The sequence below is a fragment of the Heptranchias perlo genome, chromosome 24, assembly GCF_035084215.1.
Source record: "Heptranchias perlo isolate sHepPer1 chromosome 24, sHepPer1.hap1, whole genome shotgun sequence".
In the NCBI taxonomy this organism is placed as follows: domain Eukaryota; kingdom Metazoa; phylum Chordata; class Chondrichthyes; order Hexanchiformes; family Hexanchidae; genus Heptranchias; species Heptranchias perlo.
Window position 1 is genome coordinate 20,988,901 of NC_090348.1, and position 21,651 is coordinate 21,010,551.

Genomic DNA, 21,651 nt, shown 5'->3' on the forward strand with positions numbered 1-21,651 from the left:
ATTTATATGGCTGGTCCAGTTAAGTTTCTGGTCAATGGTGACCCCCAGGATGTTGATGGTGGGGGATTCGGCGATGGTAATGCCCTTGAATGTCAAGGGGAGGTGGTTAGACTCTCTCTTGGAGATGATCATTGCCTGGCACTTATCTGGCACGAATGTTACTTGCCACTTATCAGCCCAAGCCTGGATGTTGTCCAGGTCTTGCTGCATGCGGGCTCGGATTACTTCATTATTTGAAGGGTTGCGAATGGAACTGAACACTGTGCAATCATCAGCGAACATCCCCATTTCTGACCTTATGATGGAGGGAAGGTCATTGATGAAGCAGCTGAAGATGGTTGGGCCTAGGACACTGCCTTGAGGAACTCCTGCAGCAATGTCCTGGGGCTGAGATGATTGGCCTGCAACAACTACTACCATCTTCCTTTGTGCTAGGTATGACTCCAGCCACTGGAGAGTTTTCCCTCTGATTCCCATTGACTTCAATTTTACTAGGGCTCCTTGGTGCCAAACTCGGTCAAATGCTGCCTTGCTGTCAAGGCCAGTCACTCTCACCTCACCTCTGGAATTCAGCTCTTTTGTCCATGTTTGGACCCAGGCTGTAATGAGGTCTGGAGCCGAATGGTCCTGGCAGAACCCAAATTGAGCATTGGTGAGCAGGTTATTGGTGAGTAAGTGCCGCTTGATAGCACTGTCGACGACACCTTCCATCACTTTGCTGATGATTGAGAGTAGACTGATGGGGCGGTAATTGGCCGGATTGGATTTGTCCTGCTTTTTGTGGACAGGACATACCTGGGCAATTTTCCATATTGTCGGGTAGATGCCAGTGTTGTAGCTGTACTGGAACAGCTTGGCTAGAGGCGCAGCTAGTTCTGGAGCACAAGCCTTCAGCACTACAGCTGGGATGTTGTCGGGGCCCATAGCCTTTGCTGGATCCAGTGCACTCAGCCGTTTCTTGATATCACGTGGAGTGAATCGAATTGGCTGAAGACTGGCTTCTGTGATGGTGGGGATATCGGGAGGAGGCCGAAATGGATCACCCACTTGGCACTTCTGGCTGAAGATGGTTGCAAACGCTTCAGCCTTGTCTTTTGCACTCACGTGCTGGACTCCGCCATCGTCGAGGATGGGGATGTTTGCAGAGCCTCCTCCTCCCGTTAGTTGTTTAATTGTCCACCACCACTCACGACTCTCCAGCCAGGGACACAGCCTCTCAGCATCTACCCTGTCAAGCTCTCTCAGAATCTTTTATATTTCAATGAGATCACCTCCTTCTTCTAAACTCGAGAGTATAGGCCCATTCTACTCAATCTCTCCTCATAGGACAACTCTCTCATCCCAGGAATCAATCTAGTGAACCTTCATTGCACCGACTCTAAGGCAAGTATATCCTTCCTTAGGTAAGGAGACCAAAACTGTGCACAGTACTCCAGATGTGGTCTCACCAAAGCCCTGTACAATTACAGCAAGACTTCCTTAGTCTTGTACTCCAACCCCTCCTTTCTGTCTCTTGGTCTCCATTGCCTCAGACCAAATTATTGATTGCAGAGTCTGTCTTGCACATCATTTTGACCAAAGTCGTGGGTTAACAAACTTTAGGTGGGGCATTAAGTCCTCACTTTTTGAGATCTTTTAAAGGCTTAATATTGATATAACTGTAAAGGTTTGGTTTTTAATTGTTTCAAAGAAATTGCAATTCCTTGGGAATGCTATTTTTGAATTGTATTGAGTTGGACATTGCAAAGAAGATTGACATCCAAAGAGAATTGTGACAAATGGGGGAAAAGCTGGAAATCTCAATGTTGGGGAAAGAGTGTGTTCGTGTAAAAAAAAAATTTGTTGGTGCTAGCTTTTACACTAATGCAATCTCCTCCAATCCCATTTCTGTGCTCTTTCATTAAAATCATATAATTTCCTCTTAAACATATTATTGACTTGTATTTGTAGCCACTTTTTAGTAATATGCTTCATGTCCTGATAACCTTTTTGCATGAAAACAATCCTTCTAAGCTCCTCCTTTACGTTTCTACTGCTTTTGCTGCCTTTTGTCCCCTTGTTACTTATTCACTGACCAATGGACACCATGCACCATTTACTCTCTAACTCTTTTCATAACTTAAAGCATTTCTATTTATGCCCCGTTAACATTTTCTGCTGCACTTAATAGATCTCTATATCTTTTGTCATAAGTACATTCTCTATTCTCTGGCATCATCCAAATCAGTACAGACATCTTTCAAGCAAATGATAACCTCCTCTCCCCGCCCCCCCCACCCACCTCTGCCTGGCCAATTATTGAGAATAACGATTACCTTTTTGGCTATTATCAGATATTTGAATAAGAATTAACTTTTGGGTCAAATGGAAGCTGTCTGTCATTTTCCTGTTGCTGCTTTAGGTATTTTAGGCGTAAGAAAATATACTGCCAAGAAGTGATGAATGGGAGGAGGGGTTAAAAAGTTTTGAAAATAGATACTATCTTTTAAAGAATGCTGCTCGTAGTTGGTCAGACATGTATATCTTGCTCCCATTCATCCATTGATTTTAGGCCACCATCCTGATGCAGCTTTTCTTTCAGCACAAACTCTCTATTGTAGCTTGTTTTAGCTTATTTATTTTTGAGAATTGAATTATTAATGTTTCAGTTGGTTAAGAAAACATTGAATCTGTATAATTGTAACTCATTGTGTAAGTAGAGACATGCATTTATGTTCTATGGCTGTGCAAAAATATTTGCTTCATATACTCTATATAGGAGGTTTAATATTATCCAAACTATAAACTTCCGTTCCCTTTTGCGTTTATAAAAGGCTTCCGTGCTCCAAGTGCAATATCTTTCCACATGCCCAATCTCTGTATCTGTAATGAGTGTTGAGCCAGTAAATAGGTGGTAGATTTTGGTTTGTCTGGGATGTCATGCCACTCAGATACTGCTCCACAAAAGTGTTTCTGTCCTTCAGTGGTTGTCTGATCTTTTTTATATATTAAAAATTCTGAATCCTCATTCTCCCCCCATTTGCCACATCTGTTTCATCCTTAAAATCGCTCTTGAACATTTTCTTTCCATTTCTATTCCCTTTTGGTTTGGTGTCACCTAATCACCACTTACTGATTTAGATTGCCTTTCCTAATACTTGTTTCAACTTTGGTGTCCTGCATTATTGGCTTTGGCTCTTTTTTTCTAGAATTCTCAATAATGTAAAATTATGGACTATCTAATAATCTGCAGCCTACGACATATCTTCCATCATCTCTGCTTCTAGGGAACTGTAGCCTTTCTATCTATAAAGGAGGCTTATACCTGCATTATACAGACAGTGGCTTTAGTAGAGACAAATCAGAAAGGAACTGGGGTAAATAAAATGTACATGAGTTATTAAGAAATTAACAGCAGTATAAATGCTCCATGGTTCAGTCAAGCAAATTATTCTGGAGTAACTGACAGTAAGCCTATTGTGTGTGGTACTGTACTAGGTACTGCCTGGAAAGTGGGTTGAAGCAGAAGGTGGGTACAAATGAACAATTGGAGTTCACTTAGCCTGCCCACATTCAAAATTATAACCCTGGTGAGGTAGCAGGCATGCAATTCTTAACTGATTTGAAAATACTTATTTAGCACATTGGGGTGGGAGTTGTAATTTTAGCATTTCTTGTACCAAAGTATTAATATACTTGTAACATTAAAGCTACTATAACTTTTGAGGTTGTGTGATTGTTCTCATGAGAACAATCTTAAATAACTTTTTAATAGTCTGTGTCACTGCTTTCTCCGATAAGGACAGTCACAACTTTTTGAATAGCATCAGTTGGTTTGGAATCGGGATGCTAATGTGGCATCACTTTTCTCAGGCCAGGGTAAGGAGTATTGGGAATTAGACATGGTGTTTAACCCTGACAGCTATCCAGTGATCCATGTTTGATATTGCATATGTGTGCACACCAGATGAGGGCAGGGCTAACTTAACTTGGTCAAGGAGCCTTCTCGTGCACTGTATTCCTTTGTTCATACAAGAATAATGGTAGCAAATAGCTGTTAGGCCTTGGTGAGCCACACGCTGATCTGAGTCAGTGGCTTCAAGAAGGGGGGGGAAATAATTATTTTTTCTCAATGTTTAATTGCAACTGTTCAGTTGTTCCTTGTCTTTTTAAAATTTGACTTTGGGTAATATCTAGGGTTACTTCAGAAATAAAACCACATGACTTTACATTGTTTTACAATTTATGCTAAGTCTTATTAGTCTGTGGTGTGGTCAAGAGTCCTGGGCAGGTTGGGGAAAAGGACAAGAATGCAAGCATGTTATTGGATGAGGGAAGGAATGCCAGCCTGAAATTTAAGGCATGGTGAGAACAATGCTAGTATGTATTTGGAGGAGGGAGAGAGAGTGCCATTATGTAATTAGTGGGAAGCTAGAGTGCATCCTTGAACTGGGCTGGAGGGAAACAAAAGAAAGGAGTGCCATCTTGAACAGGGGGAGGAGAGAAAAATGTCAAAGAATGAAAAGGATGTGAAAATGTTAATAAACCCTGGGCCATCTTGTGCTGGTGGTGTATAGCTTTTTGTAAGTGGCTCAAGAGCCTTATGATGAGTATGAAAGTGGCCTATGAAAAGAAGTTTGATCATTCTGGATGCTTGATGTACTGTTTTGAATATTAGTTAATATGTAGTGCAGCCAGATATACAATTGAATAGCAGACAATTGCTGATGTTTGATGTTTTCATGTGTGACATATTTTGTACTCAAATGCACTTTTCTTCTTTGCAGTATACAACATGTATATGGAGCTCAGCATCCTCCATTTGATCCTCTGTTACATGCAAAGTAGGTGTGAAGAAGATATTCTATTTATATAAATGGTTATATTCCTATTTATCATTTGAACACTGCACATATACATCATACTACACAATGTTAGCACGAATTGTACTGCTAGATACTGTTTTAAAAAAAAAATAATTTGAAGAGGACATTTTTTGTTGGGATATCACTTACTTTTGAACAATTTCCAATACTGGAAGACTTCAGCTCCTCATGGTAAGAATATCAGTGCTGGGGAATGTTATAGTTCCACACCGTTGGTGCTAAGCTGTAGTCCCTCTCAGCTGGGGAGAGGTTGAAGGAGGGGGAATTTGACAGAGGAAGTTCTGAATTGGGAGGTTGTCGGTGAGTTGGTCTTTGTGAACTGGAGGGTGGGGGAAGATTGGGCTGTGATTGGTGTGTTCAATGTGGATAAACCCAAATGTCACTTAAATTTTTACTTTTTTTAAAATAAAAAAAATTAAGACTGGAGGTGCGATTGTTGAAAACTAAGCAGTTAATGTAAACGTTCAGTTTTTGGGTGGGAACACCATAGCTGTGGGGGGAGGATTAAGATTGGAGCAGGCATTTAGAAGGAGCGAACATATTCTAAATTTGCTGTTCATGGACATGAATTTCAAGTGGATATCACTCTATGCTGTCACAATGCCTCTTAACCCAACCTCAGTAGAGCACTCTGTCCTTTGACTTTCCTATTTTCCACACTGTCCATGGTTCTAGAAACTTTTAGAATACCTGTATCCTTTTTTAAAAAAAAATGTGGAACTGCACTCACTCCTTCCAAATGCTTTCCCCTACTTGCCCTTTCCCCCCCCCCCATCCTCACCACCAGCAAATTTCGGTGGTGGAGAAGTTCCATGTTCTTGCAACTCAATTTTCCAATCCTGGACCGTTGCTTGCACAAAAAACATTTCCATGGTGCTCGCAATGCAGGAGCCATCAAGTATTAAACCATCTCTGCTTATATTGAATCACATGACTTATGACATTCAAACTTATAATGAAGCAAATGTTTATCCAGCATTCATTGTTTTGGAAAACAGCATTCTGCCAGTTAGTTTTCATCAAAAATATACACTTTATACAATATCCAAGAACATACCAAATAATTCTCCAGCGCTGATCTTGAGTACAAAGATTCAAAATGAGTTAGAAAAGGAAAATAGAAATCCACAACACGATACTGAGTAACCATATGTCACTATTCCTGTTCATTATTAAAAAAAAATGGTTTAGTGCATCTGAAACCATATTTAATATTCATGAGAAACATTGATTTGATGCACTATCAATTTTTTTTGGCCAACAGCTTACTCAAAGCAAATTCAAAGCCACAGTCTGTATCAATGAAGACAAAGAAGGTTACTACTTTTCAGGAGTTTGAAAGTATTACAAGTGACGCTTGGGATGTTGGTGATGACGATGATGAACTCTTGGCTATGGCTGCTCAAAATCTGAACACAGATGTTGTCATGGAAACAGCGAATAAAGTAATTCAGATTCATAGCAAACTACAAGAACAGAAGCAGCAGGACAAACAAATAGAGACAACACCCGAACAATTGGACAGTTTGGAACAAGCAGACAATAATACTGACAAGATTGTAAAGTCTAACAGTGCAGTTGAGCTTGATACATCAACAGGTAATTTGAACTATTAAACATTATTAAGACCATGCAATTTAATCAAATTATGTTCACACTTTTATGATTTTTTTCATTCAAGTTGAAACTTTCCAAGTTGGAGGGGAAATGTGTTATTTTTCCCAAACTTGAATTTCCTGCTGACCTGTGGGAAATGTGAAATTGAAGGCTTTGGAACAGAAGAATTTTTTTTAGAAATGCAGGTACACACTGCCTTCAACAGCAGATTAACATTTGGGCTGAATGCCATTACTGACAGAAATGCTATAGAGCACAGTTGCTATTCCAGTGAAAATCTATTTGATTCATGGCATTTCACAGAACACTGAGCCATTGATAAAGCACCATAAGAGTTCTACAGTCAGCAAATGAACCATATTTACAAGATCCTGGATTCAATTCCCAATTATGACGTGAGATTTTACTTAGATCTAAAAGAATTTGTTGGACTTCTTTAAAAATGAAAAGCTAATTAATTTTTTTTACACTAGATATTCTAACTTTTGCACAATACTCATCCCTTTTCTGATTCAACTTATAGGTACTGTGGTTATTACATGTTAATGAAGTTGGCCCTGCATTATTGCCCATTTGTCTTTGTCACCCACAGATATTTACAATAATTGTTAACCTTAATTCTTGGTAATTTTTCAAACTGACTTTATAGTTGCAGTTCTTTTAAAAAAAATCTAAGATTTGTACAGCTAGTTCTGCTATTAGTACAGATTTCTGAAGTACTTTCAATGTTTAAATGATGTGGAGATGCCGGTGATGGACTGGGGTTGACAATTGTAAACAATTTTACAACACCAAGTTATAGTCCAGCAATTTTATTTTAAATTCACAAGCTTTCGGAGATTTTCTCCTTCCTGAGGAAGGAGAAAATCTCCGAAAGCTTGTGAATTTAAAATAAAATTGCTGGACTATAACTTGGTGTTGTAAAATTGTTTACAAATGTTTAAATGCTTCTTGCATCTATTTTTATGTCATTTGTTTATTGACTATCATTTTTGTTGTTTCTCTATTGGTACTTTTAAATATTTCAAATAACGCAACCGGAAAATGCTGTGTAATGCAGTAGGTTAGCACACAGTCCTTTCCCTTCAGGGGCTCAAGTTCACATTCAATTCCTCCTCTCATGGTAGCAAGAATGCCACATGAAATATATAGGGGCAGTTTTGAACCAGCTCTTTGTGTGCATGGACCCTTATAACGAATCTAAATTATACCTATATTGCCTGAGTTGATTTTATTTTAAATTTGGAATATTTCTGGAATGTTAAAATTGAGCATTTTTTCCCACAATACTCCAGAAACTGAAATTAGGCTGGTTACCAGGGTTATTGGTGTGTTAATTAGTAAACAAAAGTAGGCTCGCTATGTACACTCTGAAGCATTTCATGCTATTGTGAGAATGTTCTTCTGACACCTGAGACGACTGGCATTGTTGCATTCCATTCATGTTGGCTGATCAAAGACTGATGTGTGGGAGTCTTCTCCTCCCACATTGAAGGGTTAGGCATTCCACTTAGTTTGCAATTTTGATTTTGTTTGGTGGCCTGATCTCTTTCCCCTCCTCCCGCTCAACCCTTTCCTCCATCTCCAAGACTTAAGAGGACAGTCTTGGACATGTGGGGTGAGCTTTGGCCTCAGGGGCAGTCTAGAAGTCCAGGCCAGCTAGCTGGAGAGGAGTCAACATACAGTGTTAATAAGTTAAGCCATTTTGTTTTTCTCAACTGATGAATGTGGGAAACTTGAAATCCCTCCATGGCCTCGCCGCACCCTATCTCCTGTAACCTCCTATAATCTTCCGAGATCTCTGCGCTCCTTCAGTCCTGGCCTTTTGAGCATCCCCCATTTAAATCGCTCCACCATTGGCGCCTGTGTTTTCAGCTGCCTAGGCCCAAAGCTCTGGAATTCCCTCTCTAAACCTCTCTGCCTCTCCACCTCTCTCCCCTCCCTTAAGGCGCTCTTTAAAACCTACCTCTTTGACCAAGCTTTTTGTTACCTGTCCTACCTTCTTATGTGACTCGGTGTCAAATTTTGTTCGATAATGCTCCTGTGAAGCGCCTTGGGATGTTTCACTACATTAAAGGCGCTATATAAGTGCAAGTCGTTGTTGCTGATGGTCGCCATTGTGGAAATTATATGCTGTTCATAGGATATTTTATGTAAAGTTGTTGGTTTGAACTTGTGCCTCGTCTTGATGGTGCTTTCCCGTAAAGAGAGGAGTACACACGTGGCGGCATATGCATTATTTCAGTAGACTGTATGTAGAGCATGGGTGCTCTGTTAAGAACCCCAGATCATGCTGCTGTTCAATTAGATATTGGTAGTAAAAGGTGTTCTTGAGCGTAGGGTGCATGAAGTCTGCTTACAATCGTGACAAGTGACGCTGAATGTGAGAGCATATTTTGCGCAAAAAGTTTGACAGCCCCCAACATATAACTGGCCGTAATTAAGCACGAATTGACAATCTCACTCAGGCAAAAGGAGTGGAAGGTGTGAGAAATGGGGAAAGAAATGACTGAGCAATAGATGCTACTCTTGCAAGTTTGAGGTTAAGGCATGTTGGGGCAGAGCAAAGGAAGTATTAGTCTGCACATGCACATTCTATTCTTGAAGTGTTTAGTTCTGAGACTGGGCGACAACTGTGGTGGAAAAAATGTTTCATTTTCTAGCATTAATACTCTTAGCAAAGCATCATCAGCTCAGTCATCAGTGGAGATTCACATTGAACAGGTGTCGCAGCTGGCTCTGCACTGAGCTTATGTTATGAAGAGATGAGTAGGTTTGGTATGATCTTGGGACCTTGAAAGTGGCATCTATGGAATGTGCCAGTTCTGAAGGCATAAGCTCAGTTGTACTGTTCTGCTTACATTTGAATGAGTTCTTCGGAGCAATTTTAGCTTTCTCTTCTTGCAATCTCTTAGGAGCTGGATAAATCAGGAAAAAGTCCAGGACAATGAAAATTATTTTTAAAAACTTTTTTTTAAAAAAGAAAGTATTTTGTACTCATTGAAGCAAAAGCACGTATACCTCCTGGTTTGTCAATAAAATTGGCTCTATTTGAGTGGTTTCAGCTGTATGGCATTAAACCATATGAGCACAATGCTATATTTTCAGTTTAATAATCTTCCAGTTGAGCACTTGGTGTTTACATGTTCCACACATTAAAAAAATCTTGATTTTTGCTGCTTCATATACCAAAGGTGGAAATTGTCAAAAGTAGCGATTTAAAAAATTTTACTGAATACACTTTGCCATCAGCTGCAGTTTTATAACATGCAATGCTTATCAGTTGCTGTTAGAAATATAAACTGCCTGACTAAACTTATTCTGCAGCTTCAAAGACCTATTGTATCTTGAATTTGTACTGGATTTGCTGCATTTGCTTCTGCCTAATGTGTCTGATAGAGAATGACACTGGGGGGAGGCGAGGGAAAATGGTGCCAGGAGGCTGGTTCAGCATCTGTAATGGATGCTGCAATGTGAGAGTGCATAAGTGTAGCTAGTAGCATCCATGGATGAAAATACAAGTGAAATGGATGAGGAGTTTGCTAAATTGCACCATAATGTCCTTGATCACTCCCTGGTACTATTGTGATTTTTTTTTGAGAGTTGGACTTTATTTAGCTGCAAAGTGATATGAAATGCTTTCAGAATGAAGTGATTTTGACAGCACCCGGTGTTAGTGAAAAGTTGCAACCTGGAATCATTTTTTTGGTGGAACTTTTAATTTTTTTTTGATTGCAGTTCTAGGTCTCGCCATTGTTACTCTTAAACCAACTAGACAAGCTCGCAGCTTGATCTGAGACCCTCTTCCAGTTCTCTATCCACGATGGGCCAATAAGGCTGTCAGTTAAACTAGTTGCTGCTCCTGCCTTTCTGGGTGGAGATTCCTAGAAACAGTTTTTTGCTGCTCGGAAATGAATGGGACTGTCCTGATATAATGAGTCCGCGGGGGTGCCACAGCCGGGTCTAAACTATTTCCATTGTCTAAAGTTGAGGTGGTACATGAGAAGCACCATTTCATGAACTGGTTCATCCAACTTTAATACACATTTACCAGTACTAGCTGCTGTGAATTTAATCCCTTGAGAGCTAAATTTAACAATACTAGCATCTTAAATTGTACAGTGGTTCTTCTGTGGCACAATACTCAAAAAATACCCAACATGACAAATGTAGATCATAAAAAGTGAATATAAGAAAGTGAAATTGCAGGGTGACATATGGCGCCAAGCATAGAATGCTGAAACTCAGTGCCACAGAGCGGGATAGAAACAGACTGGGTCCCGCTTGCTTTAGTTTCTGAGCTGAAACATGTGGAACAAAAAGGTGCTGAGCAAGGGCTGTATCACCTCCTAGAGGGAGGTGGGAAAGGGGGTGGGTGGGGGGTAATCCTCCAGACTTGCACAAAATTGTGGTACATGGGCAGCACACTCGAACAACCACTGAGTCTAGAAATTCGTGGGATTTATCCTGAGATATTGCACTGTGTCACATAATTCACCCTAAGTACATGCTCGCATGATGGTAATGACAATATTAAACTACCAGAGTAACAGCAATGTAGTACTGCATAGCTAGATAGGGAGTGAAATGTGCAGCATGGAAATAAATGTCCCATGTCATATTCTTCTGCTGTTACTGAGCTACTGTTAGTAGAAGCATCTTCTTAGGCTAAACAGTATGTGCTCCGTCTGCCCATGAAAACCTCAACCCTGATGGAGAATGGTCTAGTAATAGCATTTTTCATACGAGATTGAGTAAGTACAAACGCTTAAGTTTCCATTTTGATACGCAGAGTGCAATGGAATTCTGTTTGAGTTAATTTTATATTTTGTGGTGTGGATTTATCTAGAACATTAGATTTAAAATGTAGTAACTCTGTTTGTATTAATTTAGTTTCTGTGTGAATTGCAGGTTTAGATGATTTTCCGAAGACTCCTCTCCAGAGGCAGCAGTCTGTCCCTTCCAGATCAACGATTCCATTGGTGGCAAGAATTGCAGACCAGAATACCTCAGACGCTCCTCTAATGACAGAAAGAGAAATGTCTCGACTAGAAAAATTCAGACAGCTGCTGGCAGGTCCAAACACTGATTTAGGTAAGTCATAACTATGGTGGGATGAAGAGGTTCTCTGACGATGTATAATGTGAAAGGATCCTATTCTGTGATAGGCCAATTAGTTGCGGGCTTAACCATGCAGGGATACGTCATCTGGTGCTTTGTATTTCAGGGAGGACATCACTTAAAATTCAGGGAAGGGTTGATCCACTCGTACTAATATTAACAAGGGAAACCAATGTAACTAGAATTAAATCAAAGCAATAGGAAATCAAACAAAAGGTTATAATGTGGTGGCTGTTGCTCACTGAAAGCAACCAGTGGGCCAGTAGACACTGCACTGACGGAGACTGAAAAGGAAATAGACTTGGGAGTGACCATTAATCATGCCCTGAGAATTTCGTCAGTGTTAATCAGTTAACAGTGAGGTAAATCTTGTGTTTTTTAAAAAGTGAGTGTGTCAATTGATGTTTCTCATGAACTTAATCAAAGTGTGCTTTAGTTATTTAGTAACTGCTTTTGTAGATACCGTATCAGTTGCTTCTAAAGAAATAAGTATGATTCGGGGATAATTGCCACTGTTGAGGGCTTATATATGTTCAAAGCCTCAAAAACCTTTTCTTCGTTAATTAAAAGTTGCTATGGGTTGGGAGAACAGAAAATTTTTAAATCTAAGTATTTTTTTAATTGAATTGGTTTGTATGACTAATCTTTATCATTGGATTAAAATGAATGAAAATGGTTTGTAGGTAGAAATGTTTTGGTTTTGCAGTATTGATTATTTTCAGAATTTAATGCTGTGTTTGGACCATATTCAATGGCAGGGTCCCTTCACTAGCCTTAAGTGTACATTTCCCTCTAATTTGGCATTGTCAGCAAGTTCTGATATCAATCCTTCTTATGTCCAGGTCCAAATCAATTGTGCACATGGTGAGTATGAGCAGTCCCAACATGGATTAATGGGACAAGCCACGAGTTACATCTTAGAATTGTAGAACGGTTACAGCGCAGAAGAAGGCCATTTGGCCCATCGAGCCCGTGCCGGTTCTTTGTAAGAGCAATCCAGTTAGTCCCATTCTCCCGCTCTTTCCCAGTAGTTCTGCAAATTTTTTCCCTTCAAATATTTATCCAATTCCTTTTTGAAAGCCACGATTGAATCTGCATTCACCACCCTTTCAGGCAATGCATTCCAGATCATAACTACTTGCTGCTTAAAAAAGTTTATCCTCATGTTGCCCTTGGATCTTTTACCAATCACCTTAAATCTGTGCCCTCTGGTTCTCGACCCTTCCGTCAATGAGAACAGTTTCTCTTTGTTTACTTTATCCAAACCCGTCATGATTTTGAACACTTCTTTCAAATCTCCTCTCGCCCTTCTCTGCTCTAAGGAGAACAACCCCAACTTCTCCAGTCTATCCATGTAACTGAAGTCCCTCAACACTAGTATCATTCCAGTAAATAATTTCTGCACCCTCTCCAAGGCCTTCACATCCTTCCTGAAGTGCGGTGCCCAGAATTGGACACAATACTCCAGTTGTGGCTGAACCAGTGTTTTATAAAGGTTCAACATAACTTCTTTGCTTTTATACTCTATGCCTCTACTTATAAAGCCCCGGATCCTGTATGCTTTTTTAACCATTTTCTCAACCTGTCCTGCCACCTTCAAAGATTTGTGCGCATAAATCCCCAGGTCTCTCTGTTCCTGCACCCCCTTTAGAATTGTACCATTTAGTTTATTTTGTCTCTCCTCGTTTTCCCTGCCAAAATGTATCACTTCGCACTTCTCTGCATTAAATTTTATCTGCTATGTGTCTGTCCATTCCACCAGCCTGTCTGTGTCCTCTTGAAGTTTATCACTATCCTCCTCACTGTTTACTACACTTCCAAGTTCTGTGCCGTCTGCAGATTTTGAAATCGTACCCTGTCCAAGTCCAAGTCATTAATGTATATCAAAAAAAAGCAGTGGTCCTAGTATGTGGGAAACACCACTGTACACCTTCCTGCAGTCCGAAAAACAACGGTTCACCCATACTCTCTCTATCCTGTCACTTACCAATTTCGTATCCATGCTGCCACTGCCCCTTTTATTCCATGGGCTTCAATTTTGCTGATAAGCCTATTATGTGGCACTTTATCAAACGCCTTTTGAAAGTTCATATACACAACATCAACTGCATTGCCCTCATCAACCTTTTCTGTTACCTCATCAAAAAACTCAAATCAAATTAGTTAAACACGATTTGCCTTTAACAAATCCGTGCTGGCTTTCCTTTTATTAATCCACGCTTGTCCAAGTGACTATTACTTTTGTCCTGGATTATTGTTTCCAAAAGCTCCCTCACCACCGAGGTTAAACTGACTGGCCTGTAGTTGCCGGGTTTATCCTTTTTGAACAAGAGTGTAACATTTGCAATTCTCCAGTCCTCTGGCACCACCCCCATATCTAAGGAGGACTGGAAGATTATGGCCAGCACCTCTTGCAATTTCTACCCTTACTTCCCTCAGCAACCTAGGATGCATCCCATCTGGACCTAGTGACTTACCTACTTTAAGTACAGCCAGCCTTTCAAGTACCTCCTCTTTATCAATTTTGACCCCATCCAATATCTCAGCTACCTCCCCTTTACTGTGACTTTGGCAGCATCTTCTTCCCTGGTAAAGACAGATGCAAAGTACTCATTTAGTACCTCTCGCTATGCCGTTTGCCTCCATACATAGATCTCCTAATTGTTCCCACCCCTCTTCTTACTACCCATTTACTATTTATATGTCTACCGAAGACTTTTGGATTCCCTTTTATGTTAGCCGCTAGTCTATCATCATACTCTCTCCTTGTCCCTCTTATTTCCTTTTTCACTTCTCTCTACTTTCTATATTCAGCCTGGTTCTCACTTGTAATCTGAATAGCATCCATTCATTTACACTCACTGCTTTTTATTCTTTATTCATCACTTTCCCTTTAATTCCACAGGCCTTAGTCTTTGTAATAAGTCTCTGATGTGATGCTTCAAACACTGCTTGAAAATCCGTATGTACTGTGTCGATTGCATTCCCTTTGCTTGTAAACTTAATTTTCTAAGTGTTCACTAATGTTATCCCTTATGATTTGTATCAGTTTTCCAACTACTGACATGAACTTAAGTGCTCTATAGTAACTGGGCTTATCCTTTTTCCCTTTTATGAAAAGTACTAAATTGGCTGCCCTCCAGGATATTAGTACAACACCTCTGCTATTTATCATTAATTTTCTCCATATTCTGGAGCGTAGATCATCAGGTCTGTTGCCCTATATACATGAAATCCCATAAACCCAATGTGTTCTTTCCTTTTTATTCTTTTACATCATCCTGCATCCTCCCTTCATGCTCCAAGTACAGAGGTGAAATAGAAAAATGACTTCCACTTATTTGTGCACTTTTAACACACACAAACATTTCAGAGAAGGGAGAAGAGGAGGAGAGGCACACATTGACTGACTAAGAATTTGAACAGAATTAGGGAAGATGACCAAGAGATCGTGAGGCTTTTGAAAGTGGAGAGCTAGTGCACTGGTTTCAGAAGAGACTTAGACTTTTCTTGCATGACTGCTGAAGGCTCTGCTACCAATTTTGATGGAGGGAATTGGGGGGGGGGGGACTGCAGGTTTCAGGGGTGGGGCAAGGGCATGCAAGATTTGTAAACAAGGGTGAGGAATAGTTTGTGTAGAGTAGAGCTAGGATGGCTGGACAAGTTGAGTCTGGAGGTGATGACAACATTGATGAAAGTTTCATAGGAACAGGAGAAGGCCATTCAGCCCCTTGAGCCTGTTCTGCCTTTCAGTCAGATCATGGCTGATCTGTATCTTAACTCCATCTACTCACCTTGGTTCCATAACCCTTAATACCCTTGCCGAACAAAAATCTATCAATCTCAGTTTTGAAATTTTCAATTGACCCAGCCTCTCGAGCTTTTTGGAGGAGAGTTCCAGATTTCCACTAACCTTTATGTGAAGAAGTGCTTCCTGACATCACCCCTGAATGACCTAGCTCTAATTTTAAGGCTGTGACCCTTGTTCTGGACCCCCCTCACCAAAGGAAATAGTTTCTCTCAATCTACCCTATCAATTCCTTTAATCATTTTAAACACCTCAATTAGATCATCCCTTAAACTTGCATACGCAAGGAAATACAAGTCTAGTCTATGCAACCTGTCATCATCATTTAATCCTTTGAGCCCCATTATCATTCTGGTGAATCTGCACTGCACCCCCTCCAAGACCAATATATCCTTACTGAGGTGTGGTGCCCAGAACTGAATGCAGTACTCTAAATGGGGTCCAACTAGAGCTTTAGATAACTGTAACATAACTTGCACCTCTTTTGTATTCCAGACCCTTTGAGAACAACATTCCATTAGCTTTTAAAATTATTTTTTGAACCTGTCCACAAGCTTTTAGTGATTTCTGTACATGGACCCCTTCATCTCTCTGCTACCTTCTCTCCATTTAGAAAATACTCTTGTCTATCTTTTTTAGGTCCAAAATGGATGACCTCACACTTCCCAATTTGAACGCCACTTATTTAATCTATCAATATCCTTTTGCAACTTTCTGCTGCCATCTACACTATTTACTGTTCCACCTAACTTGGTGTCATCAGCAAACTTGGGAATATTGCTCTCTATTCCTTCATCTAAGTCATTTATAAATATAAATATGAAAAGCTGAGGCTGCGGTACATATACCTGGGGGACACCTTGAGTCAGAACCTGCCAATTTGAGCACATACCTATTATCCCTACTCTCTGTCGTACCACCTAACCAATTCCCTACCCATGTCAATAGGTTGCCTTCAATTCCATGCGCTCTCATTTTTGTTCAGTTTCTTATGTGGAACCTTGTTGAATGCCTTCAGGAAGTCCATATAAATAGCATCCATTGACACTCTCTTAGCTACCTCGCTAGTTATCTTAAAAAATTGAACGAGGTTTGTTAGACCACAGCTTTAATCGTAATCTCTCATAGCCTTCCTATTCCCACTTCTATGCTTTTGGTTTTTCCTTTTGTATTGTTGGCCATAATTTTATTGTGCACCTCTTAGACTCTATGTTTGACCTAATATCGCCATTCACCTGTAGGACTTCTGGCATTTTCTGCAGTCCCTTCTCTCCTGGTCGGAATGTTTAGTCTCTCGCTGACCTATCTCAGACTCAAATATTTCCCACTGCTGATCTGTGGCTTTATCTGCCAACTTTTTCACTAAATTAATGTGGTTACTTTAATACTTCTAAAATTTATTTTGTTCCAATACAATCTCTTTTGTTAAAAACTGTTGTATGAGTGATTGTGGTGACTCTTGCCATAGCGTTCCTGCTGCGTAAACTTTAATGGGGTAACATCACTATGTTGAAAAACAAACTTACAGGCTTGAGAGATTATCTTCAGTGTTCACAGTAATTTACCCCCATAACAATGGCAGTAGTTTTAAAAATGCGCTGTCAAAGGAAAAAGCCAGGAGAGAAATGTCTACACGTGCTTGAAGTGCAATCAATTTGATAGGCTTAATTACACCAATATGTGTTGATCTATACCTGCTCACAATATGTAACCAGTTTCTGAGTTGAATTGGCGTAATGCTTTGAATCAGAAACGGTTTGCTCATTGCAAGTATACTCATTTCCAGATTCAAACTTAATGCAAATTGACATTTGAAATTAATTAATGACTGCTCCCGTCCATCACTGGCCAAGAAACATGTGATAGAAACATAAAAAATAGGAGCAGGTGCAGGCCATTTGGCCCTTCGAGCCTGCTCTGCCATTCAATATGATCATGGCTGATCCTCTATCTCAATACCATATTCCCGCTCTCTCCCCATTCCGCTTAATGCCTTTTGTGTCTCGAAATCTTCTAGCTCCTTCTTAAGTATATTTAGTCACTTGGCTTCCACAGCCTTCTGTAGTGGAGAATTCCACAGGTTCACCACCCTCTGTGTGAAGAAATTTCTGCTCATCTCAGTCCTAAATGTCCTATGCCGTATCCTGAGACTGTAACCCCTCATTCTGGACCCCCTAGCCAGGGGAAACATCCTCCCTGCATCCAATCTGTCTAACCCTGTCAGGATTTTATATGTTTCAATGAGATCCCCTCTCATTCTTCTAAACTCAAGTGAATACAGGCCGAGTCGACCAAATCTCTTCTCTTATGACAGTCCTGCCGTCCCAGGAATCAGTCTGGTGAACCTTTGCTGCACTCCTTCTATGGCAAGTATATCCTTTCTAAGGTAAGGAGACCAAAACTGCACACAATACTCCAGGTGTGGTTTCACCAAGGCCCTGCATAACTGCAGTAAGACATCCTTGCTCCTGTACTCAAATCCTCGTGCAATGACGGCCAACATACCATTTGCCTTCCGAACTGCTTGCTGCACCTGCATGTTTGCTTTCAGTGGCTGGTGTACAAGGACACCCAGGTCCCTTTGTACATCAACATTTCCCAATCTATCACCATTTAAATAATACTCTGCCTTTCGGTTTTTCCTTCCGAAGTGGATAACTTCACATTTATCTACATTATACTACATCTGCCATGTATTTGCCTACTTACTCAACTTGTCTAAATTGCCTTGAAGTCTCTTTACATCTTCCTCACAACTCATGACCCCACCTAGTTTTGTGTCATCAGCAAACTTGAAAATATTACATTTAGTTCCCTCATCCAAATCATTGATATATATTGTGAATAGCTGGGGCCCAAGCACTGATCCCTGCGGTACCCCACTAGTCATTGCCTGCCACCCTGGAAAAGACCCATTTATTCCTACTCTCTGTTTCCTGTCTGTTAACCAATTTTCAATCTATGCCAGTATATTCCCCCCAATCCCATGTGCTTTAATTTTGCACACTAACCTCTTATGTGGGACTTTATCAAAGGCCTTCTGAAAATCCAAATAAACCACATCCACTGTTTCTCCCTTATCTATTCTACCAGTTACATCCTCAAAAAACTCCAGTAGGTTTATCAAACATGATTTCCCTTTCATAAATCCATGTTGACTTTGTCTAATCCCATTGATATTTTCTAAATGTCCTGTTCTCACATCCCTTATAATAGACTCTAGCATTTTCCCTACTACTGATGTTAGGCTAACTGGTCTGTAGTTCTCTGTTTCCGCTCCCTTTTTTTAAATAGTGGGGTTACAGTTGCCACCCTCCAATCTGCAGGAACTGTTCCATAATGTGTAGAATTTTGGAAGATGACAACTAATGCATGCATTATTTCCATGGCTACCTCTTTTACTACTCTGGGATGCAGATTATCAGGCCCTGGGGATTTATCGGCTTTCAGTCCCATTAATTTCTTCAGCACTTTTTTTTACTATACTAATTTCCTTTAATTCCTCCTTCTCACTGGTCCCATGGTTCCCTAGCATTTCTGGGAAGTTATTTGTGTTCTCTTCCGTGAAGACAGAACCAAAGTATTTGTTTAATTGCTCTGTCACTTCATTGTTCCCCATTATAAATTCTCCCGTTTCTGACTGTAACGGACCTACATTTGTCTTCACTAATCTCTTTCTTTTTACATATTTATAGAAGCTTTTACAGTCCACTTTTATGTTCCTTGCAAGTTTATTCTCATACTCTATTTTTCCCCTCTTAATCAATCTCTTCGTCCTTATTGCTGAATTCTAAACTACTCCCAATCCTCAGGCTTGCTACTTTTTCTGGCAACTTTATATGACTTCTCTTTTTGGATCTAATACTATCCTTAATTTCTTTTGTTAGCCATGGTTGGTCTGCTTTTCCTTTTTGTGTTTTTGCGCCAGAAAGGAATATATAATTGTTGCAATTCATGCATTCGTTCCTTAAATGTTAGCCATTGCCTATCCTTGGTTGGCTCCTCAATGTACTGGCCTAAAAAAACCATCTCTTACACACTCCAGGAATTCATCCTCCACAGTATTATCGCTAATTTGGTTAGTCTATCTATATGCAGATTAAAGTCACCCATGATTACTGTAGTACCCTTGTTGCATGCATCTCTAATTTCCTGTTTGATGCTGTCCCCTACATTGTCACTATTGTTTGGAGGCCTATAGACAACTCCCACCAACGATTTTTTCCCCTTGGTGCTCCTTAACTCTGCCCAGACTGATTCTACATCTTGATTTTCTGAGCCAATATCCTTTCTCACTATTGCTTTGATTTCATCCTTTACTAACAACGCCACCCCACTTCCTTTTCCTTTTTGCCTGTCCTTCCTAAATATCGATAACTTGTCTCCGGCCTTTGCCAGTGCTACTTTGTAATTATTCATGAGTGTGCTATGCAGTTTGATTCTTTGTTTTTAGTTCATTTTTTCACTCCCTTCAAGGGACGTTCCTTGCCTCTGGTTATTGTCTATTTCACATCAGAACTGAGTTTTCAACTTCAATACAATACAAATTGTGTGGAATTGAGGGCAAACTCAACGGACACTCCATGATGAGTACTGTGGCGCAACTTCGTGTACCATTGGGCATTTTAAACTTCTGCATTTAATGCCAAAAGAATGTTGAGGTGTAAGTAATGATGCGTTTTGTACAATGTAAATTAAAACATGTGGCATCTGTTGTCTGATTACAGACTTGTTAACTGCACAGTCTAGGGAGGATAAAGATAACGTACAAGGAAGTGGAAAGAAAATTATTCCAGTGAGAGATGGTAAAAGCTTAAGGCCTAATGAGATCAATAATGAGCTAAGGACTAATCAGAAATATGTTTTAAAACAAAAAATACTTAAGGAAACAGTCATGAGGGCTCTGAATCTTCGAAAAAGTTGACGGTAATAGGTATTGGAAAACGGTAATAAACAAGAAAATTGTTGATAGCAATGGGGATCTAAAGCAGGTTTTTTTCTTAAAGTAGTTAGTTGCAAATGATCTTTAAGACCATTTTAAGGCATTAGTTAGGAAGTGATTATACAGCACCAGGAGGAGGTAGATATGTTGGATTTTTCACACTAGTCTTTCCAATCGAAGACTGTGGGCAAATTTTTGGTTTGACAGAAGAATCTAACATGCATTGGCCAGTAAAGCACGTATTAAGATATGAAGAAACTCAATGTCTACAATATTTGCTGAGAATCTGGAACAACTGGATACCGTATAAAATCGTTCAGAAAATGAGAGGAGAAACAGGCTAAGCTCTTGTTAATATTTACCAGTCTGCTTTGAATTGAAGATGTTTTTCTTGCTTGCCTTCTTGTTCTCTTTTCCCCCTCCAATGCAGAAACACTAGAAATATTTTTTTTTAGTATCGCCTGCTTTAGAAGAAATATGTTATGTTTTGCTTGAGTATAAGAAGCTTGCTGCAGTCCTGGTTGAAAAAGCTTTGCTTGAATAACTAAATACCAGTAGGTCCATCTGCTGTTGAACTGAGCTGATGTCAAAACGTTTTTTCCAGTCATGGATTTCAAATCCAGTCTGTCTTGGTTAAAGGGGGAGATCGTTGATATTCTAAGTGCTTCTCTTCTTTCCTGACCTCAATCCCTAAGAAAGACCAGTATAGTTTCCCCAATAAGTTAAAATACATTTCTTTCAAAACTTGTGTTTTGTTTAACTACAGCAATTTTAGTATACATAAAAAAACATAGTGTATTGGATTTAAGTAAGATAATAGGTGAACACCTGGTCTGCAATCATTTGGCTGCTTTATTTTTCAGTAAACCGATGCTTCTTTTCACTTGTTTCCTAAATTAATTTGTACTCCACCACAAAGCAGTCGTGTTTAGCTGGAATTGTGGGAAGGGTCATATTGCAGATTTTTAAGCGATTTGGTGGCCAGCTGATGGCCTGTGCACTCTAACGTAATAACATGACAAAAAAATGCATCCTGTAGCAGTGAATATTCCTTAACTGAGTGTAAAGCTAATGAGAGAACATTATGAGCCACATAGCTTTATAATATGAAGAGTGTTGATAACTGACAGTCATAAATCATGTTATACTTCAATATATTTGTAAAAGTGGAAAGTTGCGACTGGCTCGTGATATAAATAAAGCATAGAAGTATGCACTTCATCCCTTCCAGTTACCACCTTGCGTATGGGAATGAACAGCTGCTTTCAAGGAAACCAAATTAGGCATATTTACAGCAG

At 39.8% G+C, this 21,651-nt stretch overlaps 1 protein-coding gene across 5 annotated transcripts in view; it reads left to right on the forward strand.

The window, feature by feature from the left end:
* tbc1d22a (TBC1 domain family, member 22a) overlaps positions 1–21,651 on the forward strand; it is a 407,668-nt gene that overhangs the window by 32,700 nt on the left and 353,317 nt on the right. For all 5 annotated transcript variants that reach the window (XM_068004902.1, XM_068004904.1, XM_068004903.1 and 2 more), the window contains exons 2-4: positions 4,767–4,823; positions 6,130–6,464; positions 11,394–11,576. In XM_068004902.1, the coding sequence (XP_067861003.1) occupies positions 4,767–4,823; positions 6,130–6,464; positions 11,394–11,576 (575 nt within the window). The remainder of the gene's footprint in view (positions 1–4,766; positions 4,824–6,129; positions 6,465–11,393; positions 11,577–21,651) is intronic.